The sequence below is a fragment of the Macrosteles quadrilineatus genome, unplaced genomic scaffold (assembly GCF_028750875.1).
Source record: "Macrosteles quadrilineatus isolate MER2022 unplaced genomic scaffold, UCM_ALF_1.0 Scaffold_8__2_contigs__length_117827958, whole genome shotgun sequence".
Taxonomy (NCBI): Eukaryota; Metazoa; Arthropoda; class Insecta; order Hemiptera; family Cicadellidae; genus Macrosteles; species Macrosteles quadrilineatus.
Genome location: NW_026542601.1, coordinates 104420949 through 104444436, shown reverse-complemented (window position 1 = coordinate 104444436; position 23488 = coordinate 104420949). Strand labels below are relative to the sequence as shown.

Genomic DNA, 23488 nt, shown 5'->3' with positions numbered 1-23488 from the left:
GCCGTTTATGGACCAACAGTTTTAAAATTTAACACAATCTATTGAATAGACCGTGGCCATAGGGAGCACAGAAAAACGCAATAACAATTATTTTTAAGGTCACCGCAATGAACACTGTGGAACCTTAACAGTAACAATGAAATATTAATAGTGGCCACAGTAAAACATTGAAATCAACAACCAAACATCAATGTAGCCAAGCCAAATGGTTACCGTCAACAAAAAAACTTTGAAAAGTTTGAAGAAGTGAAAGAAATATGACGTATTGCCAGAGTTTTCTTTGTAAGAGTATCAAATTCGATCTGATGCATTACATCAGTCTATTTGACATTTGTGTCACTTTTGACAAGTCTTTTATAGGTCGGCTGGATAGATAGCGACCTGTGCAAGGATTCTGCTGCTTTCTAAGCGGCCGACATACAGGTGTGACGTCATGGTAGAGATCAACACTATTCTCAATCACTGAGTATTTAATATTTGCTCGTATGCTACAATTCAAACAAATGATACAAATTATTTTTAAGTCGATTCCTACTACGATTCCTACTAGAGTGAATGTAAAAAATGTCTTACCGATGGAATTGAGGGATTCATCTAGTTGGGATTTCAGAGTATTCCACAGCTGTTTACCTTTTTGGATTTTGATTGGTATAAGCTGAGCAAATGGTACAGAAAAGCAGAGGATTACAAAAAAAGAAAATACACAAAAACTTGCAAACAACGACATGCATAATTTACTCCACTTGTCTCAAGGTGTTGGTGGAATTTACAAGAGTGGATTTCAAATGTTTTTAAGGGTTATGGCTGACAATTTATTAGACAAATGGAAAATACCGTACAGTTTAGTAATTAATTGGAGATGAAGAACATAGTGTAGTTTTTAAGAGCAACAAGCATGTGCCTGAGACGAACAAGAAATGGCGGTCAGCGAGAAAATTTGAAGATGAAGCTGGGATTCTTAATTAGTTTTTTTTTTATTTGTCAAAAATATTGTTTAACTCTAATTTTCCCATGTTTTTTCTGTTGAATTTCCACTGTGATAAATACAGCTTTCTAACTTCTTCCAACTCCAGACCATATGAGAGTAAAGACTATGTTATTTTGAACATTCTGCTTTTTTAGACAACAATTATCAAAGCGTGTAAATATAACACTGCTTTCAAATTTGTATTATAGGGTATCATCTACAGGCTACTGTCCAACTTTCACCCACACAGTAATAAGCCACACAGCTATATTTATAGCGCCAAAACTTGTTGAATCCAAAGTGTAAATCTGTCTTAACTGAAAATCAATGCTTAGGTGAAGTGGGGATGAGGGGAGGGAAGTGAAGCCTCAAAAGTGAGCTTAGCTTTCCAACTGTCAGTTGAACTTAGGGGGCAAACAGCGCTGATCTCTGACCTGGCCCGACTACTGCACACATTCGTCTTCTTCTTAACCCACATCGGCATGGACCAGATGGCGTACATCTTTGGGAGTTTCTCCCGACGGAGACAGTCGTCGGAATCTAAAGGTGCCCCAAAACGAAGGTCTGTGGATGTCTCTCCTCAGCCATTCTCTTCGCTGCGGAGAACTAAGTAAGTTCTAATTTTGTTAAGTTAAGATGTCAAAAACTGTTTCGCTGGTGTGTAAATCAAAATTAAAAGATTTTAATCTACATTTTGCAAACATTTACACAAATTTGCTAACTTTCCCGGTGAGTCAACCTTATAAGAACTGGACTCAAACTAGAAAACCCACAAAAACCTACCCTTTTTGTAAATGTTTTTGACACCACTCTATGTGTGATACTATTATCATCACCACTACTTTTGAGTCACCAACGCCACCTATACTCCATTCCACATTTGCCTTATAGTTCAGATCTTATGCGAGATCGGAAACCTCATGTTTTTGTCATGCAGAGGTGTTGACTTCCTTTTGACCCTCCTGAAGATGCTTAAGAGCATTTGACTTATTTATATCACTTTTGTTTTTTAGAGATCAATATTTTAACTAAATTAAATGATATACCGGTATTGACTTTGGTTAAAGTTAAAATTTTACATATTCAAAGATTAGTCATTTAATCAGTCATTGAACAATAAATTGTAATTGCCATTGTTATCATAGCAAAAGGATATAAGCTGCAATAGGCTACTAATTAGTAAGGAGAAGGTAAAAGTTAATGAGCGTATTGTGGGTCCTGACTTGTTTAGGAGGACAGCTAGTCTTGCTGAAACTTCCATCTTTTTTTGGAAGTTAAGCATTTGGCTTAGGAATATATTTTTGAAGAATGAATGGATACTCAACTAACCTACCTAAGAAAAGAGTTCTAGTTACAGTAAATGAAACTTGAAAGCACACAAAAAGGTTTAGAACACAAATTTACAAGTTAAAATACAATAAGTCTATGTGTTGTGGAACTTGTTTATACTTTTATTACTTACTTAATACTTTTCAATGAAATAGTGTTTGTGTGCTTCCAAACAACCAGGAACTCTTTCTTTAGAAGTGAGTGAGTTGTGTATCCATTCCCTTTCTTCATGAAACTTCAGTTTAAGGCTTTTGTACACTCTTTACTGTACGGTGCATTTTTAAGCTGAATTTGTTATGAATGTAGAATTGAGTGAGTTGATTGGTGCAGCTTTTTATTTAAGCCAGGGAAATTTTATTAAAGCCCAATGATCAAAAATAGCTGGGTTTAATTTCAAATCATCAAAAGCTATACTGATGACTTTTCTTAGGATCGAACGGCGAACTGAACATAACTACCTATTTGTAAACTAGTTTGATTGTCTTCTGTTAACAAATTACCTTTTAACCTTTTATGCTTAAAAGTATATCTCATAAAAGTCACTTAGGTACGAAGGTGACCACATTTTTTGGCGCATTTTAAAACCTGAATATGAATGTATGATCATTGTAGAATGGAGAGAGATAATCTGTGTAGCTTTGTTACTGCCTATGATCAGCTGTCTTATTGACCAAGATCATTTATTGAAAGCCCAATGATCAGGACAGCTGGTCAGTTTCAAAATAAAAACAACTACTGACAATTAATTATTTCTCAGTGAAGCTAGCAAACCTTCTGATTCCTACAGTAGAACCTCTATAACAAAGATTCTCATGGGGATTGTGAACTAAGACTTGTTATCGTGGTTGACTTCTTATCGATGGTTGCAATTGATTGATTATTGGAGTAAAATAAGATGGGATTTTAAAATGAGACTTCAAGGGTGACTCGTTATTCAGGTTCTTGCTATTAAGGTTCTCTTGTATACAAGTTCTGTTAGGACTACCCATAGCTATGCTATTTCAATCTCTCACTTGCAGTTGTTTATCAGGGTTCAGATATCTGCTGAAGACCATCGCATGTTCAACTGCAAGGTTTGTGATCGTCAGCTGGTTGAACCTAGAGTACTTCCCTGTCTGCACACATTCTGTACAAGATGTCTTCTCCCCATCACTCAGAGTGAGTACAAAAGGTCAAAGTTTCAAGATAAAATACCCCCACTGCAGCAAACCTGCAGACTAAGTGAATTTCCATTTGACACTAGCCCACTATATGATTTCTGCCTCGTAGAACTATGTGCTTTTTCGATAAAGAAGTAGCGAGAGCTGCCCATATAGATGGGGTGTCTACTTCAGTTTCCATAAGTCAATGGTATAAGCCCTCTGGAGTCTTTAACTGTTTGTCATGTTGGTTACAAAATAACAAAGAAAATGTGGACAAAATAATCATTGGGCTCATATAAATAAGTTAAAATACAACTGCTAAACAGTAAAAATGTTGACAGATTATAAAGGGTTTAGAAATAAATAGGAATGAATGAATGAGTAGATTGTAGATTCCCTCTTATCCGGAAGTAGGTACGTTTTAACTGGACATCACTTTAACCAGACTACATGTACTTAGAAATGACAATAACTATTAAAGCCCGATAACTTTTCTCTAAAAAAATATTCGAGTCCAGTGATCACGTGTCTATAAATATAATGCTCTCCCAAATTTAAATTTGGGTAAGAACTCATAAAATCCACTTTTTGTGACTGGAAAGACCATGAAGCCACGTGCATCGAAATAAATATAAACACATCATCTCTTCCTTTACACTATCGTGCGTAAAAGTCAGCAAGGTTTTACGCGACGTTGGCTTAACTGGAAAACCCACTATCCGGTTTGGCCTGCTGCGTCCCTAGGAGACATATCTAAGGATCTAGGATACAGCGGGAGTCTACTGTATAATATTAGTACAGAAATCACTGGGAGCGAGGAATATTTTTAGAGAATACACTAGGTACTGAAGTTGAGCTAGACTCCAAGGTACTTGAGATCAATAACACATATGTATACCTACAAAAATAATAAAAGTCCATTGGTAATTAATTTGATTGTACTCAATGCCAAAAACAGTTTATCAAAATGCTATCACTGACTTATGTTATGTACTAATAAAACTAAATTGCACCACTTAACTTCATTCAATCTTTATAGCAACTTAGCAGACGCACAGGCACAGCCTATGTCTGCTAATTCCAGGACTAATTAGATAGGAACAACCTTTGACACATGTATATAGTTAATTATAGTTATAGTTAATTAGTTTAGTTTTGCATAAAACCCTTTTTTTCTTTTGTACATTTGGTTGTGTAATTTTATATATGTGGTGGAATAAATTCATAATTCATTCATTCATTCATTCATTCAATTCATTCGTTCATTCATTCATTCATTCACTCTCTTCACTGAAACAAAACCCCTGAATGTTCCACGAAATGTATGATCACAAACTTTATTTTCACGATTGCAGTAAATAATACGATTGTTTGATGATCTCTGTTATCAGAGAAAACCATAGAAGCAAATCCCTTTGCAAGATTGAAGTGTATATTTAAACAGTTGCACAATGGTCAGTTCGCTATCTGTAGAAGCCCTTCAACAGAGAGGTACCACATCAGCTTAACTCAATTGTCAGCCGTTTCCACTCAGCAAATCAATACCACTGTCATATTTCTGAAATATTATCTAAGAGAGGGTATAGGTTTCACAAACACATTTAGTCAATCCAGTTTACACTAGGCTTGCGAAAATTATGTAATGTCTCGGTGGGTCTTGTTTTTATATAAAACTAGTGTAGCTTTTGCAGAAGAGGTTTAATAAAATACTAAAGGTTAATAAAAATCCTCTAAAGTAATGTAAAATACGTAATAGTGTTACTATTGATTACAATTTTAATCAAGGTAATCAATGGGGTTACCCTATATTTATGTCAATAACCTCAGGAAAAGTTTTACGAAAAATAATATTTGGTTTAATTCAACCAAACAAATGGCAGTGTTACTATTGAACATATACACATATGTGTATAGATGTCTCAAAATGGTGTTACCAAGCATTCAGAAAGCAAAAACAGAGTAAATATAAACATTTTAGCTATTATTTTTGTTGCTATGGAGCCCACTGAACAATTTACTTACAAAAAAAGCTTCACCTCAAAAGTCTTTGGTAGGGGGAGCGAGCTGATCTAGTTGTTAGACCGTGGGACTTTGGTCCAAGAGGTCCCGTGTTCAAATCCCGCCAAATCCCCCAATTGATTTTATCTAAGTGATAATGCCGCAACCCCTAGGTCTAACAGGTGAAGTATTGTGAAAAACAATCCCAGGCTCAGGACAAAAAAAAACCTACAAAAGCTCAAAGCTCTGAGGAATTTAAATTTATATTTATATAACTTTCCCCAGACCTGCTTTGGGTGGGTTCCCACTCACAGCAATCAGATGAATAAAGAACATGCATCCAAAGACACATATATTTAATTTTATGGTTAACGATATGGGAGGGGACAAGTGATTCTAATTATTAATATTAAAATATTAATAATTAGAATACAGCACTTCCGACATAACTTCCGATAGATTTTGTCCTTCTCCAGAAAAACGTGTCTAGGAAAAAGACATTAAATATTTACCAAAATTGGACGTGTAATAAAAGTCACGGATTTATATAAATTAAAAAAATCAATGTAAATACATTTAAATAACGTTCTGTATTATTTTAAAGAATGTATAGTTTTTGTGTATTTAATTAAAATTTCAATACTACAACACTGATAGAATCTTTTATTTCTACATACCTATATAAAATTATTAAAATTTCAATATAAAAAAAACTTTATTGCATGATTCTGCAAATTTTTTACTGCTTTATGTTGTACCATTGTTGTACTTAAACAAAATTCTATATTTGTATTTGATGACGGATTGGGAGAAGTAGCCCTAGCTTCCGTTGAGTTTTAGTTTATTAATTATGGTACCTAATTTTCTAAAAATCAAGTTCAGCCAAAATATATTTTATAATAATTTAGTAAAAACATATTTGCATATGTTTTACACTCAAAAATAGATCTTGCATGCTCCTATGTGACTGATATTTTCCGAAGAGCTGCCGGGTTAACCAAGAAAGTTTTTACACTAAAAAGAGCCCATTTAACTATGAAATTTTATGTTCCCGTAGCTTCCCAGAGCCAAACCAAGATCCAGGCAGAGACCAAAGGAGGAGGAAGTGGAAGGTTAGGGGGAGGAAGTCTCAATGGTTCCGGATCTGGTTCGGGGTCCGGTTCCGGAGCATCTGGATACGAAAGTGAACCGAGCAGCTGGTCTGGAACTGACCCTAGTGATCAGAATGGCCAGGTAGGTGATATACGAGTATATACTGTATTTTAAGAAGTATAAGAGTTAATCTAGACTTTGATTGACCATTGATTGAAGTCATTTTGTGTTTGTTGACATGTGTAGCAGAAATTTGAAACTATTTGCTACAAATTTAACATAAACAAAGAGAGATTTACAAGGATCCAGATATAGTGTGTGAGTTAAAATGTAGAAGGATAAGATTGACTGTAAATATTTTCATTTTGTGAAAAGGGATGGCAGTAATCTCAAATTAGTAACAAAATAAAAAATAACTATAAAGGAGGACTGAAAGTAAGGGTTGCAAAAATGGTTGAGCTAAAGCTAGGGTTTTCCTATTTGCAAACCTAAAACCACTTGCACCCCTGAATTTTTAACTTTCTTACCAGTTAAAGGGTATAATGTTATAAGTAAATTCTATGAGTGCTAATAAATTTTAAAAATTTCAGCTTCAGGTGGTCATTTGTCCTCTGTGCAAATCAGAAAACAAACTGCCGAATGGAGGAATTTCCGGCCTTCCAATAAATTACGTTTTACAAAATCGAATCCTGCAATCGATGCAACAAGCTCCTACGTGTGACATATGCATTACTGAGGCTCCTGTAAGTAACTCTTGCTACTGGTATTTATTACTGTACTCTAAAAATTTTTAAATAAACCATCCAAATATGATTAGACTAACCCTCTGATAAGGGAATCATGTTTATGATATACTAAAAGTAGTAATTAATTAAAATAGTAACATTTTGTTTGTATAAAGTTTTTTTTTTGATATAGGGATTGTTTTGTTGATTGAAAAAAGGAATCAAATACATATTTTTTTATATTTTACTATTAGAAGAGTTACAAAATTGAGCACAATCTTAGTCATCTCCTCAACATATTATGTAAAGCCATTTCAGGTGTATGATTCTATTTTTAACATTTGTTGCGGTTCGTACCATACTAAATTTTCTGGTATTCAAACAGATATATTTTGAGTTACTGTGCTTAACAGATTTTTGACACAAAATCGTCAAATCTGGTAGGTATGTACACAGTTAAATTAAGCATTTTTCATTCATACAAACCAGGAGGCTGATCCATTGTGTAAAATAATAAACCCAGCTTTGTACAACAATTTACTATTGGTAGAAGTTAAACAGCAATAATCACTACTGATATGGTACTGTATACTGAAAGTTTTTACGTAGAGTCTGACTTTATTCCTTCACTGTTTGCAGGCGTCCAACAGATGCCAGGATTGCCAGGTTAATCTGTGCAGTTTTTGTTGTGAAGCACATCTCCGTGAGAGAGTCAGTGCCCATCATGAGATTACCTCTCTCAAAGATGTTGCGGATGCTGCGTTATTCCGCAGACAGGTATCCGTAATTTATGTTTCTGTCAGTTAAATTATTAGTCAAGAATATACATTCAATGGTACACTTAAACTTAAGTGTGTCTAGTGGTGTCTAGTACCAGTCACTGGTGTCTAGAGCCAAATTCTATTTTGTTGTCCCCTCTCCTTTCCCTCCTGGCCATCAGGTACTACTGCTCACGTGGTAGGAAGACCCTGTGTACTACAACAAATAAAATATGCCATCTTTCTAGTTTGACACTAGTACATTTCCGCCCCAACATACCACAGCTAAAAGCGCATGCTAATGGTAGTCCCATAAGCTTGTTTCCTCTTTATCGTACTTCTCTATTGTTGTACGTACTTTAAGTTATACTATGTTAACTTAGAATTACATAGAAAAACAACTGTAGTAAATTAAATTGATCTCAATATTTAACCAACTTGTTGGGATTTGTCAAACTCACTTATAAAAATGTCTTGCTTATGTATATGGCTCACGACTCTTTCTTTGAGTCACTATCTGTTTTACACTTTTACTTTCACAACCATATTGGGTGAACACAAAGTAAAACCCGTTCATAATTAATTAAACCTTTATTAATAAAGAATCTATTCTGTCATGCAGGTTATGTGTGATGCACACCCTAACAGAGAACTACGTCTGTTCTGCGGGCGCTGCGGTGTGGTGGTGTGTCGGGACTGCTGCGTATTGCTGCACAGAGGCCACCCGTGTGACACAGCTGCGCGGGCTGCGCGACTGTACGCAGCCACTCTACGCGATGCACTTGACAAAACCAGGCCGATCGCAAAAGAAGCAAATCTCAGCCTCAATCGTCTACAGCACCTTGAACTGAGGATTAAGGTAACTCATTCAAATTTGGCCAATGCCAGTTAAGAGTAGGCCTTGGCTACTTTGCTTATTTGGTTCTCTGGTATTTTGAGGTTAGATATACAATTTGTATGGGTCATGAGATGCTTGGATATTTATTTTTTTATAGTAACTTTGTCAAACATGCTTGTAGGACGATTTTTCCAAAGAATAGGTTTTGTATTACATAAAATGTTAAATAGAACTCTTTCAATATGCTTAGAGGATTCAATTTAACCTCCATAAATTTCTACAATGATTTTTTACATCACAAGTAGGATTAAGTATAAAACTGACATAAGAATTTCTTAAACATGACTTGAGTTTCCAGATAACACTAAGATTCAGAAGCTAGACTTAAACTTAATATTTAACATTAAACAATACTTAACAATACTTAACATTAAAATTTACTCTTAAATGTTAGCTAGCTGGGTGCTTATTATATACAATATTTTTTTACATTTTTAGAACCGCTGCGCTGAAGTGGAGTCAGAAGTAGACAGATACGCCGAATCATACAAAGCTGCGGTTGAGGAACATCGAGCAACTCTTCGTAAAGAAGTTAACCAGGTTTGTTTGTATAGATATGAATAGTTTAGGGGGTGATGATCATTTAAACTATTCTTTCTTAGTTTTATGTCTTACTCTTATAGCAAAGTATTTGACCCACCAGCCACCACTGATTTAATGAATACCTAGGTTGGATGCTACAGGGAAAAAAGAAGTGTTCCTTCTCCTTGAATGTTTTTTTTTTTTTTTCACAATACTATACAAGTTGTTAAAAGTCAAAAATGGAAAGAGAAATAGACTAGATAATGAGCAGAAAATAATTTAATTATTCACAAAAGAAAAGTTACTCAATCATAGTAAAATGCTACCAAACAATACTATTCCTGTAATCACAACATAACAATTCATTAAAAATCATATGTGTCAAAATTATAAAAGTTCATATTTTCATAGCAGCTGGAAAAGACAATACAAAATATAAACCATAGATTATTTAAATCAAATGTTTCTATACTATATCCAACATTCTCCCACCTTTTGACTTGTAAAGTCAAAATATTAATTATCGCTTCAGGTATCTTCGTGGGAGTATAATTTTTCTTCCTCTTTGTGTGTAAACAGGTTGATCATGTTCACGACCAACACCTTCAGCTACTTGTTCGTCTTCCATTTCGAATGTTTCATTACCATCTTGATTGTCTTTCTGCTGGACCAATTCAAGTGGAAACACATGTTGTATGGGTCTCAGCACTGTTCCTTTTGATGTTTTCATTTCCACAATACGTATGTTGCCATCTTTACCAGGAAGTATCTTCTCAATCTTCGCCAAAGGCCAGTCCATCCGTTTGGTATTGTCGCTTCCAAGTAAAACAATTTCTCCAACTTGCACTTGACGAGATTTCTTCTTCTTCTTCGAATGCAACACCAATTGACTTAAGTATTCACTTCTAAATCTTTTTTCAAGATCTTCTTTTAATTTTAATTTAAAGTTCCAACGACGAGACAAATTTGTGTAGTTGATCTGGTCCAAATCAATAACTCCATACTCCTTCGTACCATTCAAAAACATAGCTGGCGTCAAAACTTCCATGTCATGGCTGTCTTCTGAAATGTAAGTCAAGGGTCTACTATTTATGACAGATTCACAACTGCACAAAATGGTCAAAAATTCTTCATAAGTCAAACTAGCTCTTCCTAAGACTCTGCGAAGAAGCTGTTTCAATAGTCTTATGAGTCTTTCCCACCAGCCTCCCCACCATGGTGAGGCAGGTGGGTTGAATTTCCATTTTATACGTTTGATTGTGCTGTACTCAACAATCTTATTCCAATCGATTTGCTTCAACGCACTGTAAGCTCCTCGGAAGTTAGTGCCGTTGTCTGCAAACAAGACTGTTGGTCGACCCCGTCTGGAAATGAATCTTCTCAAACTTTGCAAGAATGACTCAGTCGATAATGAAGTAACTAACTCCAAATGCACGGCACGGTATACTGCACATGTATATAATGTAATCCAAGCTTTTTGTCCATCTCGAAGGAAAACAGGTCCAGCTAAGTCAACTCCACAGACTTCAAAAACAGAAGCATCTCGAACCCGTTGCGAAGGAAGTGGTACTGGATCAGTATCCAAACTTTTAACACAATATCGCTTGCATTTGACACATTTGTCAATAACTGATTTTACAGTTCTTCTCCCACTAATAATCCAAACTTCTTCTCTGAGTATAGATAACAATCCTTGGACTCCAACATGTGAATTTTCTTCATGTTTGTATTGTATGTATCTGTGAACAACAGGATGTTTACCCGGCAATACTATGGGAAGATTAAAATTTCTACTATCAGGTCTCTCTGTGATTTTCGTTTTTAACCGGAATAAGCCATCACTGTCTTCAAACGGACACAATGAGCTCAACTTTTCATCCTTGATACTATGGAAAGCGTCTTTCTGAATAAGTTTAAACACTTTATTTTGAGCCTTAAACAATTCATCAACCGACAATTCTCCTGATATCTTTTGATTAGACATATTTGTGTTAGAACAAAATCTCAAAATCCAGCCTACCAATCTGACGATTTTATCAAATCTGTAGAAATATCTGTAATACCAACAATCTGGTTCAGGTTTTGAATTCATCATAATCTTTGTAGTTGATTTAATCTTCCTAAGTTCAGAATTTACTTCTTTCTCATCACAATCATCACTGAAGTTTTGGTTAGGCCACAAGTTTGATGAGTTTCTTAGCCATTGTGGTCCCTCCCACCATTTCGACTCTACTAGCTGTTTAGGAGAACATCCACGTGACGGCAAATCAGCTGGATTCATATGGCCTGGAACGTGATTCCAAGATTCAATGTTACTAAGGGATCTTATTTCCTTTACTCGGTTCCAAACAAACACTCCCCAGTAATCTTCTCGACGAATCCATGACAAAACGGTGGTTGAGTCGGTCCAATAAAATGTTTTGACATTTTCAAATCCCATACTCTTTAAGACGTTGTCAGTTAGACGAGCGCCAATAGTAGCCGCCAATAACTCCTGTCGAGGAATAGTCATCTTCTTGACAGGTGCAACTCTACTCTTTGCTTGAACTAATTGAACTGTGACAAGTCCATTAGATTCACCCCTCAGGAAAACTGCAGCCGCATAAGCGTCCTGGCTTGCATCACAAAAACAGTGAACTGTCCAAGAAATATTCCCTCCGATTTCATTTCCAAAATATCTTGGAATTTCCAAATTTGAAAAAATCTCAAGTTGCTTTGCCCAATCTAAAAACAAAATTTTTATCTCTTCTGAAACTTTGTCATCCCATCCAATTTTACTTTCCCACGTTTTCTGCAGCAATATCTTAGGCAAGAGTGTAGCAGGACAAGTTATACCTATGGGGTCAAACAACTTGTGAGCAAAAGACAAAATAGATCTCTTTGTGACTATTTCAGTTTCTTTAAACGCAAAGTTTTCAAAATTCAACTCAATCATGTCAGTATTTTTGTTCCAATTTAAACCTAAGATAGGTGTCAAGGTAGAATCATTTTTGAAACTCTGAATTTCTGTGTACTCCCAACTCCGGAGACAGAATCTAGCATCTTTCATTACAGAAGTCGCTTGATCTACAAATTGATTCAAATCTGAAAAGTCATCAAAACTTGCCATACAATTATCTACATAGAAACTTCTCGACAGTGTCTCTACTACTTTTCTTGAGTAGTTTAACGATCCTGAATCTATCAAGTCTAATGTTTTTTCTAAATGAAGTTTGATTACTGCACTTAGCATAAATGGGCTACAAGTAACTCCAAAGACTACTCTAGCGTGTCTGTAAACAACCAATTGACCATCTTCATTAATCCACAAAAAACGAAGAAAATCTCTATCGTCCTTATGTACACCAATCTGTAGAAAAGCCTTCTCGATGTCAGCAACAACTCCATATCTGTGTAGTCTAAAACGATTTAATATGGACGGAATCAATTCAATAAGGTTGTCAACTTTTTCTAGACAATCGTTCAACGAGGGCTGATTCTTTTCTTTAGCAGATGCGTCAAATACAGGTCTCAATTTCGTGGTAAGACTGTTTTCTTTTATCACATGTTGATGCGGTAGGTAGTGACCAATTTCCAAATCGGCATCGTTAACCTTCTCTATGATACCTAATTCCTCCCAGTCAGACAACACCTGTTGATATGAACTAAGATATCCACTAGAATTAAGTTTATTTGTAAGATTACTGAGTCTCTTCTGTGCTACTTTTAAATTAGTAGGTAACGGCGGGTGATCATCAACCCATGGCAATTTGACCTGATATCTGCCATCATTTTCCACTGAAACAGATTCTACAAAATGTTCCATTGTTCTACTTTTAACTGAAGATTCACTCTTTACCTCCACTGGATCCTTGATTCCTAAAACATCCAAACTCCACAAATCTGAAATGGATTTATTATGAATAGGGGTCAGTAAAGAAGTTACTGCCATAGAACTGGACCTGTCATTCCCTTCAACTGTGGTTCTTCCCATTAAAGTCCAGCCCAACAAAGTGTGCATCGCAACTAACCCGTTGGAAAGCAGATATCGTCTCTCAGTGTAAAGTTTCCCTGCAACGTCTGCACCTATCAGAACTTCAATAGGTCCGTCTCCATCTGTTACATTAACTCCCAATGCTCCAAGCTCAATGGACCAAGGACCAGGCTTAACTGATGTAACATCGTTACAGATTATATCTTGATCAAGAACGTCAAAATTGCATGCATAACTGTTATTTAAGTCACTTAGTCTAACCTTATAACACGCATGTTCAATTGTTTCAGTACTAGTGCCACCAAATAAAGCATGAGCTAGCTTCTCCTTTCTGACTATGTCGTAGCCAAATTCCTTTGCTGTATTTTTCAAAATATAAGATCGTTGTGATCCCGTATCTATTAAAGCACGTGCTGTTCGCTCTCGATTTTGGTTTCTAATTTTTACTAAAAAGGTTTGTAAAAACACTTCTGTGTGAACATTGTTTGCTAGAGAACTTTCTTTGCCTGGTTGTTCACTCAATGAACTTCCTTCTGCAGCAGATGCCCTACACATAACAGCGGTGTGCCTCTTTCCACAGATGGGACATTTTACTCTAACTTTACATTGCGCACTCCTATGACCATACTTCAAGCAAGTAAAACAACAACCATTTTTCCCAACGATTTTCACCTTCTCATCTACTGTCAATTTACTGTCTTTACAGTTTTCAGCTAAGTGGTTAGAACCACAAAACATACATTTAACGTCTTTAGTATTTAACTTATCAGACTTCGTTGGGTTAACTAAACCAGCAGCTGTCGGCATCATTTCAGTATGTCTGGCGTAACTAGGCTTAGGTCGAAATAGGCCTACAGTAGATTTACTTACTTTAGGCTGTAGGTTAGGTCGCTTCCTATTTTCAAAACCAGATGCGGCTAGAGTACCGTAATCCTTTCCTCGTTAGCAACCTCCTTTTGCAGAAACTTCATCAAACCATCAAGTCTATCCTTAAGTTCAGCATCAACTTCATAGCCGGAGTGACGCTGCCAAGCTCTCAACAGTTCCTCAGGCAAACAAGACTCTATAAGAGGATATAACATAGCAGAACATTTGTCAGTTGTTACTCCTAATGTCTCCAATGCTCTTAGCTGGGTTTCCAGTTTATCGTAAATGCAAGAAACTTCTACCTTACTGTTTAAATTACTCAGAACTAACTTCAAAAGCTCTCTAATATACACTTCTATGAGAAGGTCATCTCTACCAAAACGACTTTTAAGACTTTGCAAAGCTTTTGAATAGTTCTCAGCGGTAGCAGGATAGCTTTCGACCAGCTGACGAGCCCTAGAATTAGCTAAAGTAGCCTGCACAAGATAATGATATTTATCAATATCGTCAATATTCTCGTCATCATCTATTCTTTTGAATTGTGCCCAAAAAGGTAGCCAATCCTTCAAATCCCCGCTAAACTTTGTGAATTCAATAGTAGGTAGCCTCAGCTTAGTCCTAACAGCAGTAGATTTACTCATTACAGACCCATTGGAATTAGGTGAAGTGGCCCTAGCCCTAGACCTAATCAATCTACTCTGTACAGCTAAACTAATTCGATTAAACTTCTCTACATATTCATCTGCTAGCCTAACTTCTTCATCTAACTCTTCTTCATCTGCTCCAGAATCAAGTAAGAAATCCAAAATTTCCCTGTCTAAAGCTTTTAGTTCTTCTATCTTACCTTCCAGAGAGCTCAATTTACCCTGTATAGTGTGTAGGTCTTGCTCATCTTTGCATAGCTCCTCATTTATTCCATTATAAATTCTGGTAAATGCTGTTCTGAAGGTTTTTCTTAGTTTCCTATTTCTTTCCATTATCTCAATAGTGACTATCTAGTTAAGAACTCATACAGTCCTGTCACGGTCGCCAAATGTTAAAAGTCAAAAATGGAAAGAGAAATAGACTAGATAATGAGCAGAAAATAATTTAATTATTCACAAAAGAAAAGTTACTCAATCATAGTAAAATGCTACCAAACAATACTATTCCTGTAATCACAACATAACAATTCATTAAAAATCATATGTGTCAAAATTATAAAAGTTCATATTTTCATAGCAGCTGGAAAAGACATTACAAAATATAAACCATAGATTATTTAAATCAAATGTTTCTATACTATATCCAACACAAGTTTTAATATTGTTTGACAATCATAATATGTTTTCTAGGTTCGTAACAATAAGCTGACTACACTTCATTCTCATCACGACGAGCTTCAAACACGTTCAGAACACACGAGCCACGCTGTCACTTTTGGACAGGAACTGCTTGCAGAAGCTTCGGATGTAGAGGTAATAAACTCTACATGCTTGTGTCATTGGCTGTACAAACCTTAGAAATTGATATTTTACACCCAGCAAAGCCCATATGAATAGGTAACTTAAATAGGTATGTACCGCTAGGTGTATATTGATTAAATGAATACCCAGATGAACATAACTATTTTTTCCATCTTCATATTTTTCTATTGGACTGATTTTATCAAATTATGGGAATTTAGTGTGCTCATAAACCAGCATACAACCAATAATGTTTTAAAACAGGAGGAACCTATAACTTGTTTAATTAATCTAAAATTAGAAAAACTCATTTAATTTATTTTGGCTATGAACAATGGTGGATAGTTGTTTCCCCCCTCGGTTTTGTTATTTAAGTACTTCTGGAAATGAATGTTTCTGTCAATAATCTACTATTACGCTTGAAAGGTGTGATACCGTATCCAGTTATACCCAACAAAAAATATGGATTTTTGTAAAGTAAAGCAAGGTTGTTTTGATAAAAACACTGTGTAGTTGGTTTTCATCAAGATTGATTTAATTTATTCAATCCCCCAAAAATATTTATTCCTACTACAATTTTATGTAGATTAACACTTTGAAATTTCTGCAGAAAATAAAATAATTTATTTTTAATACTATCTGAAACCGTGTTTACATCGGAGTTTACAACATATGTTTAGGACAAAAGTTTACAACAATCCAATTTACAAACACCAGTTTAAGTTTAATATAATTCAACATTTTGAAAAGATGTGCTTTAAACAGTGATTATGTTTTCCAGTAGAATCTAGAAACACATAGGCTACTTTACATTCTAAACCAGGTGTATATCAAAGTTTTAAACATTTTTTTGTAACTTAAGTTTAAAAAAAAGATCCTTAAAACAAATTAATCAAACATAATTAATTTAACTAAACCATCTGTTTTCTTTCCAAGTGTGAACAATTAACCTATTCGTCTGTATTGTTTTGCAGCTTTTGACTCTGGTCACCCCGCTTCTACAGAGGTTGGAATGGTGTAGTGCTGGTGAAGTGATTGCCGCCATCAAAGTGTCCGACTGTCTACAATTCCTTCCCGAGGAAAGAGCCGGCCTCATCAACGGACACCCGATCTTCGGAGTGATCACAACGCAAGCCGTCTCCCCAGCACATTGCGAGTTGCAGACCGAAGGTACATTGTCTTTCTTAGTCTATTGTTGTTTATTGGGATGAGTCGATTCTCAATGCCTTATACCAACGATTCACATACGATTGACATTCGTATCAGTTTCAAGAACTGATCATGAAAAGTCCATGCTAATTTCAATACCCAAATGTCATCAATTGTGAGATTGAAAAATTGCGCTTTTGCCACGATCACAAATGTCAACGATGAGTCTCCTGTGATCGTGAGAGTCAATGATGATATCATACTGGCACACCTCTCGTAATAAAATTTCCTTTCGATAATTCTTTGCAAGATCTTGTTTACTATTGAAATGGTATTTATCTGATCTGTTTAGAGGGACTTACATGTGAACTGGTTAGTAAGAATTTCCCATTGCTGCTTTAATAAACATTAATTCAAAAACAGCACATCACTCCAAAATTAGGCTACTTAGTGTAAGGGCATAAAGACAGGGTTTGGTGTAGTATAATCTTTGACTATTCGACTATTGATACAAATAGACATTCCATCTTCACTTTGAAGTTGTCACCAGTTTTTTAATAAAAATCGTCGTAGTTGATGTGAGCCACCGACAGATTGAGCTGATGTTACTGATGCCTGTCGAATGCAAGATTTTTTTACGAAGTCAAACTGATGGAATAGCTAGAGTAAAAAATGTTGGAGACACCTGGTCAATGGTATACCAATCCATTTTTTTCAGGTCAGTATTGAGAATCAATATATTTTTTTATCGACACATTACTAGTTGTTCAGTAAATTTTTTTATATCAACATATTATATCTTACTTTTCAAAATCAAGGTTACAATAAAGTATTTATGCCATTACAGGATTACTCAACTGCAGAATACACAAGAAAGCCGAGTTTATGTTGAGTACTTTCGACTGTGAGAAACAACCGATCTGTCACGGAGGAACTCGAGTTGCAGCCGAGTTGAGATACAGAGATGCTGCGCAGAGGTAAATGGCATTGTGTAGAGAAGCTCATTACTAAGATACGTCAGATTTTAGCTTAAGTCTCGCAACTCTCAAATAACTCAATTTATCACAAGACAACAATACACTCTGCGTGTGTCTTTTACAATAGACAAATAGAATAAATATTGACCAACAGCAGTGCTGCGGTTAGCATATGTTCTGGCGTCCACCGCTAGAAGTGTAGTTACGGCGCACACAGCTGCAGTGTCTGCTAGTAGCATACGGCTCCTTGCCTGCAGCGGTGTACGCCATAACTACACTCCTAGCGGCACATCGTGGAATCATCCTTTGACAATCCATATTTATTCTACTTGTCTATGCTTTTACTAAATGAGAATGCAGAGTGATTTTAGTATCGAGTGGAGTGAACTGTGAGCACCTATTACACACTGATCTTCGAAATGTTAAACTACCTAGTTACACCTAGCAAATGTGATGATTTTGTTGACTAACCTAAGAGAAAATCTTAAAGGATTTGAGAAATGATTCTTCTATGTGGTGCAAAAAAAAGACATGAAACTCGTGTCAAACAGGGCTAAGAGTTTTCAATAGAGAGAGAATTATGTTTGTTGTATCTTGAGTCCATAATTTTCAAAAGGTAGAAAAGTAATAGTGGTACTCACACATACTATGTACAATTGAAATTATATATCCTCCCATTTTATAATAGCCGATGTGACAAAAACAGATTCCAAATTCACAATCTGTTATATAGTCAATTGGGTATGATGAAAAGCTGGTATTGGAGTTAGAGGGCAGTATTTGACATCAGAAAATCATCAGCACATTGTCATCTTTTTTATCTTAGCTATAAGTATTACAAAGTGTAATGCCAACTTGACCGAACCGTAGTGTATTAATGTTCAAAGATGTATTGAAAAAAAAGGTAATCATTTACTCTACGAGATTTTCTAAATATTAAAAAATAATGTTAACCTAATTTGTCTGCTATTACAATACTATAGATCTAATCAGAAACTAGAAATAAAACACATACATAGTTTCATAAAAACATATTAGCATTATAACTTGGTACTCATTTTCTTCTTCTAGAATATATACATGACCAGTCATACTCATCCACTTTTTATCACATATGACTGAGTTTAACCAGCTTAATTGCTCCATTTTAAAATCTGTCAGTGAAAACTATACACATGGACTAAGTTATGTTTGGTAGCTTCTGGGGTGTAAAAGTTGTAATTTTATGTTCAATAACCCTTGAATCAAGATTCATTTTTTTACATTACTCCTGACAACATTACAACGATTATAGTTTGACAATCAGGTGTGAAGACTCAGTTTTAAGCTACAAAAATATGTTTTATCTGTGGATTGTTGACCTAGTTTATCGTATTGATAACACTCACAATAAACGCACCCATCGGGAGAAACTGCTCGGTAAGTAAACTTATGTATGTTCCGCAGGAGAGTAGCAGTGCATGTGACAGACAGAGGGGATGGAAGTTACACGGTAGAGTTCACTCCAGATGCTTCGGGCAACATGAGTCTCAATGTGACAATTCAGGGCAAACATATTCAGGTGAACAGCTGATAAATGTGTTGGTGATTAAAAAAAGATGAAGATACATTTTCCTGCAAAAATACAGCATTATACAAAAAGGAATGGTCAAAATTTAACAGGTGGATTCTGTTTGATACATTGAACTGTAATGCCTACTATTGAAGAGAATGTTTTATGTTTGTTTAATATGATGATACGTTTAGTCTTGGACTTGGTTAACTAACTGTGACAGACTTGATTGTAAAATAGCAACCGCAAAACAATAAAAGGTCTGTAGTGAGTCCAAGTTTGCTTAACTAAAGCCGTTGGCTGATCAACAAAAAAACAAAAGATTCTTTTCACCCCAAAATGCATATATGTTAATGTTAAGGGAGGTTGAACTGTGACTACGCATCCAGTTACGATAAAGATCATGATACTGATATTTTGACTGAAAAATCATAATTTTCTCAGGTAAACTAGCTAAAGTATCCCTCTTCAAAATAATTCCTAACCAGCCACCTAACTTTCTTTTTAAATAAAAGATAACTACTTGGTTTGAAACCGGTTCTCTTTCCAATTCTGTTAATTGGTCTCAGTGAGTGTGATTGGTCTATTTTTAATTTAAATCTATTGCACACTAAGATAAAGTTTCTTGCAGGGAAGTCCGTTCAATGTGTCCGTGTCTACACTTCGTCCACACCCCGGAGTGTACCACTGTTGTACGTTTTGTTCAAGCAACGGAAGCAAGGAGGCACAGTGTGGCTGCGGAGGGAAGATGCCGGGTAAGTCCAAAATCGATTGACAAATCATTCCCTTATAATAGAATAATTTAGAATGGCGAACAGGATGCATAGCTGAATCCTATTCCCAGAACCATCACTTTTGTTGTGTTGTGTAAAATATTTTCGTTACATTTGATTTAATCAAAATTCCTCCAAGTCTGGTGGAGGAAGTTTTCTGACACTCTAGTAATATTGTCCCTTATGTCTAATTATCACCACCAATACCACTGTAATAACAAAATTCCACTAATCTTGAATGAATAGTAATTCATCAAGCTTATTTAACTACTAACATGATTATAACTTTTATTTAACCTCAACTGCACGTCACCATGGACTTGTACACTTTAACTTGTCTGTGCAGTAACCTTAAGACAGTGAAGTAGAGTTACAGCATATTTCACATGACCTAGCCAGTGTTGAGTGCAAAGAGCATCAGAGTAAATTATAGGCCTGTGATTTTCTCGAATTGCTATCAGTGTAAAAATTTCAGATGCAAATGTAGCCTATTTATTCTGCATGTCTTAGTATCACAATTCTTTGCAACAAATACACAAGACTAAATTTACCTTGCTCTTACTTGCCTATTAACCAGTTTATTACTCCATTGTTTTAATTAAATGCACCATTGGGCATTTAACATTCTTTGTAAATGAAAAGTACAAACCCTTTTTATTCATTTTTTTCATACTTAAATATGTTTTTTGTCAGTTACACAACATTTTTGTACAAGTAGATAATGATTCTACAGGTTACCGGGGTTGTGGTCACGGCCATGCTGGCCACCCTGGCCGCAGACACTGGTCTTGCTGCGGAAACCTACTGCATAACTCTGAGTGCAGCCGCGCGCCTGACTACCAATACACCCTGTGATAATGCAGCAGCTACACTGCACTCAAAGGATTCATTTGTATATATTAGAAGTTATAAAGGGTGCACCAATAAGGGTTGAACCATTGACTTGGGGAAACGGGAATACATATCCCATCTAGATTTTTTAAACAGAATATAATTGAATAAGACGTACATAGTGTGCTGTCAAAGTTTGCTTATTCTTAATGTGACTAATTGTACTATAACTTTTGATAACATATAAAAGATGATAAGTTTACATTTCCTGATAAGTTGTCCTTTTATGTTTGTTGAAAAGAGTGTGTATTCGACAGAACTCAATAATTTACACCAGCAAACTTGAACTATGATCATTTTCGTTCTAGAAATGACGACAACTTTAACATGTGAATCGTGTTTCTATCAACTGTCAAAGGTATTTTAAAAGCGTTCTAGTTTTAATTTGTTTCTTTTTAATTATTCAGTTAACTTTGTTAAGGTTTTGACTTTTGAGTCTAAAATTTTGTCTACTTATAAACTTTCAAAATTACAAAACTCTAGCAAACTGTCAAGAATGAAAATATGTCAAAAACCAACACACTACCATTGAGTATACACGTATAAGAGGGTTAATAGTTATGTTAATAGTTGTTACCGATTTTGGCGAGGTAGTTCGGGCCGCTGACGCCTGTGCCGTGGTGGTCGGTTGGTAGTGCGCCTCTAAAAACCTTTTAAACATTTATTATTAAAAACGTATTATAAAACAATGAAACTACGACCAAACTAACAAATTTCATCAACAAAATTGACATTTCACAACCTACAGTGAAAGGAATATTAAAAAACAACCAAACTACCTTACCAACATGCCGGAGGTGGAGTAATACGGGCCACTGACGCTACTCTGAACGTTGTTCATGTAATGATAACCTCCATTGAGTATCTACTCTAGTACACTCAACAACACTACTTATTTCCTTGTGGGCCTATAAGCAATGTAAAAAAATGAAGCAAATCGTAACACTGACTTTTTTAGATAAAGAAACTTTTACGCTGCCACCTATTCCACACAAGTTTTCCTTTCAATTAGGTTGGTTATATAAAGTTTGCATATTTGTCTGAAAACAATAATCGATAGCAGGGCACTATGTAGGTGGCTAAATTTAACTACACTACTATAACGACTTCTACTTAATAGTCAAGGGTTTAACAAAATAATTCACCCGTCGAAAATTAAATAATTTTGATAAAAAATTGTGTAAATAGTATCCAAACAATTTTCTAAAATAAATTATAATGGTTTGCTCTTGGTTGTTACTTAGCAGTTTGTTGAGTAAGTTGTTCAGTAAAACTTAGCGTAGTGTTGCAAAATATGAAACTGTATGATAAGCAGATTTTAGATATATCAGACTAACTAAACTGTAAATAAGTTTAAAAAATATTTTTTAGTATGAAAGGTCATCATGTACTTCAATAGTACAGCATGGGTAATATTTAAAATTATTTATTGTACAAATTATATTAGCTATGTCACTACCCTTTCAAGATCCTGATGTGTCACACCACAACATCTTTGTGGGATTAGCTAAGCTATATTTTAATACAAAAAGTGTGAAATTTAAATAAAGATGCGTTTTATGAATCACTGCCATGTTTTTATTATATTTTAAATTCTTTCAATCTGTATTTATTTTCATTACATTAAACTTACAGTTAGTTATGAACAGTGGTGTAGTGGAACAGGAACTTGTAAGAACTCTTTTTCCCTTTTGAAAAAGAGATCCTTTTCCCACTCTGCTTTTTCCAAAATTTCGCAAATCAATAAGCATCTCGTGTTTCTGAGACTAATGTGAGCCATCATGCACAGGAACGTTTTTGACCAAACCACTGGTTACAAACAACTAATGAAAATGCCTTTAAAAACTTGTAGCCTATATACTGGACCCCTAAGTGCCAAGAATTACTAACAAAAGGGGTGTAACGAATTTAAGCCCAAATAAGTAATTCAGAAAATAGGTTTCATCTACTGAGCATGGATGAATGAAAAAGTTAGAATTAGAATGTAAAAAGGGTAACAATTTAATAACATCTGGAGTTTGATTAATAAACTAACCACATGGATACACCACAAGGAGGTACCCGTTTAGTTTAATCATAGACTAAAGCATTAAGCAACACAAGTAGACTTCTCATCCCATTGTAAATTTTGAAGCTTGTTTTTCGTGTCTAGTTCATGTACGTCAACACTGATCGCTAGTGTAGACTAAATTGTGTTTCTTTTATTTTAGGGGTAATTTAATGATTTCTGCTTTACTATTAGGTTATAACTAGGAGACCAGTTATTGTTTATGATTAGATTATTTCACTTGGCTAAACGAGGCTTTAAATGACTGAAATAAAAGGAAACAAATTGTAAACAAAACACAACCTCTACAATACGACATACAGAACTAACAATAAAATTGGCTTCAGGTGTTCCATAAGGATGACAAATAGGCCTATACTAAG

At 35.2% G+C, this 23488-nt stretch overlaps 1 protein-coding gene across 1 annotated transcript; it reads left to right on the top strand.

Annotated features, from left to right (window-relative positions):
• Window positions 1-895: 895 nt before the first annotated feature.
• LOC129000633 (tripartite motif-containing protein 45-like) lies at window positions 896-21842 on the top strand. Its single transcript, XM_054427595.1, has 14 exons — window positions 896-923; window positions 1367-1577; window positions 3327-3454; window positions 6494-6669; window positions 7119-7271; window positions 7893-8030; window positions 8634-8870; window positions 9348-9449; window positions 15606-15728; window positions 16691-16886; window positions 17713-17842; window positions 19289-19403; window positions 20026-20149; window positions 20901-21842. The coding sequence occupies exons 1-14, from the start codon at window positions 896-898 to the stop codon at window positions 21020-21022; spliced, it is 1983 nt and encodes a 660-aa protein (XP_054283570.1). The 3' UTR covers window positions 21023-21842.
• The last annotated feature ends 1646 nt before the right edge of the window (window positions 21843-23488 follow it).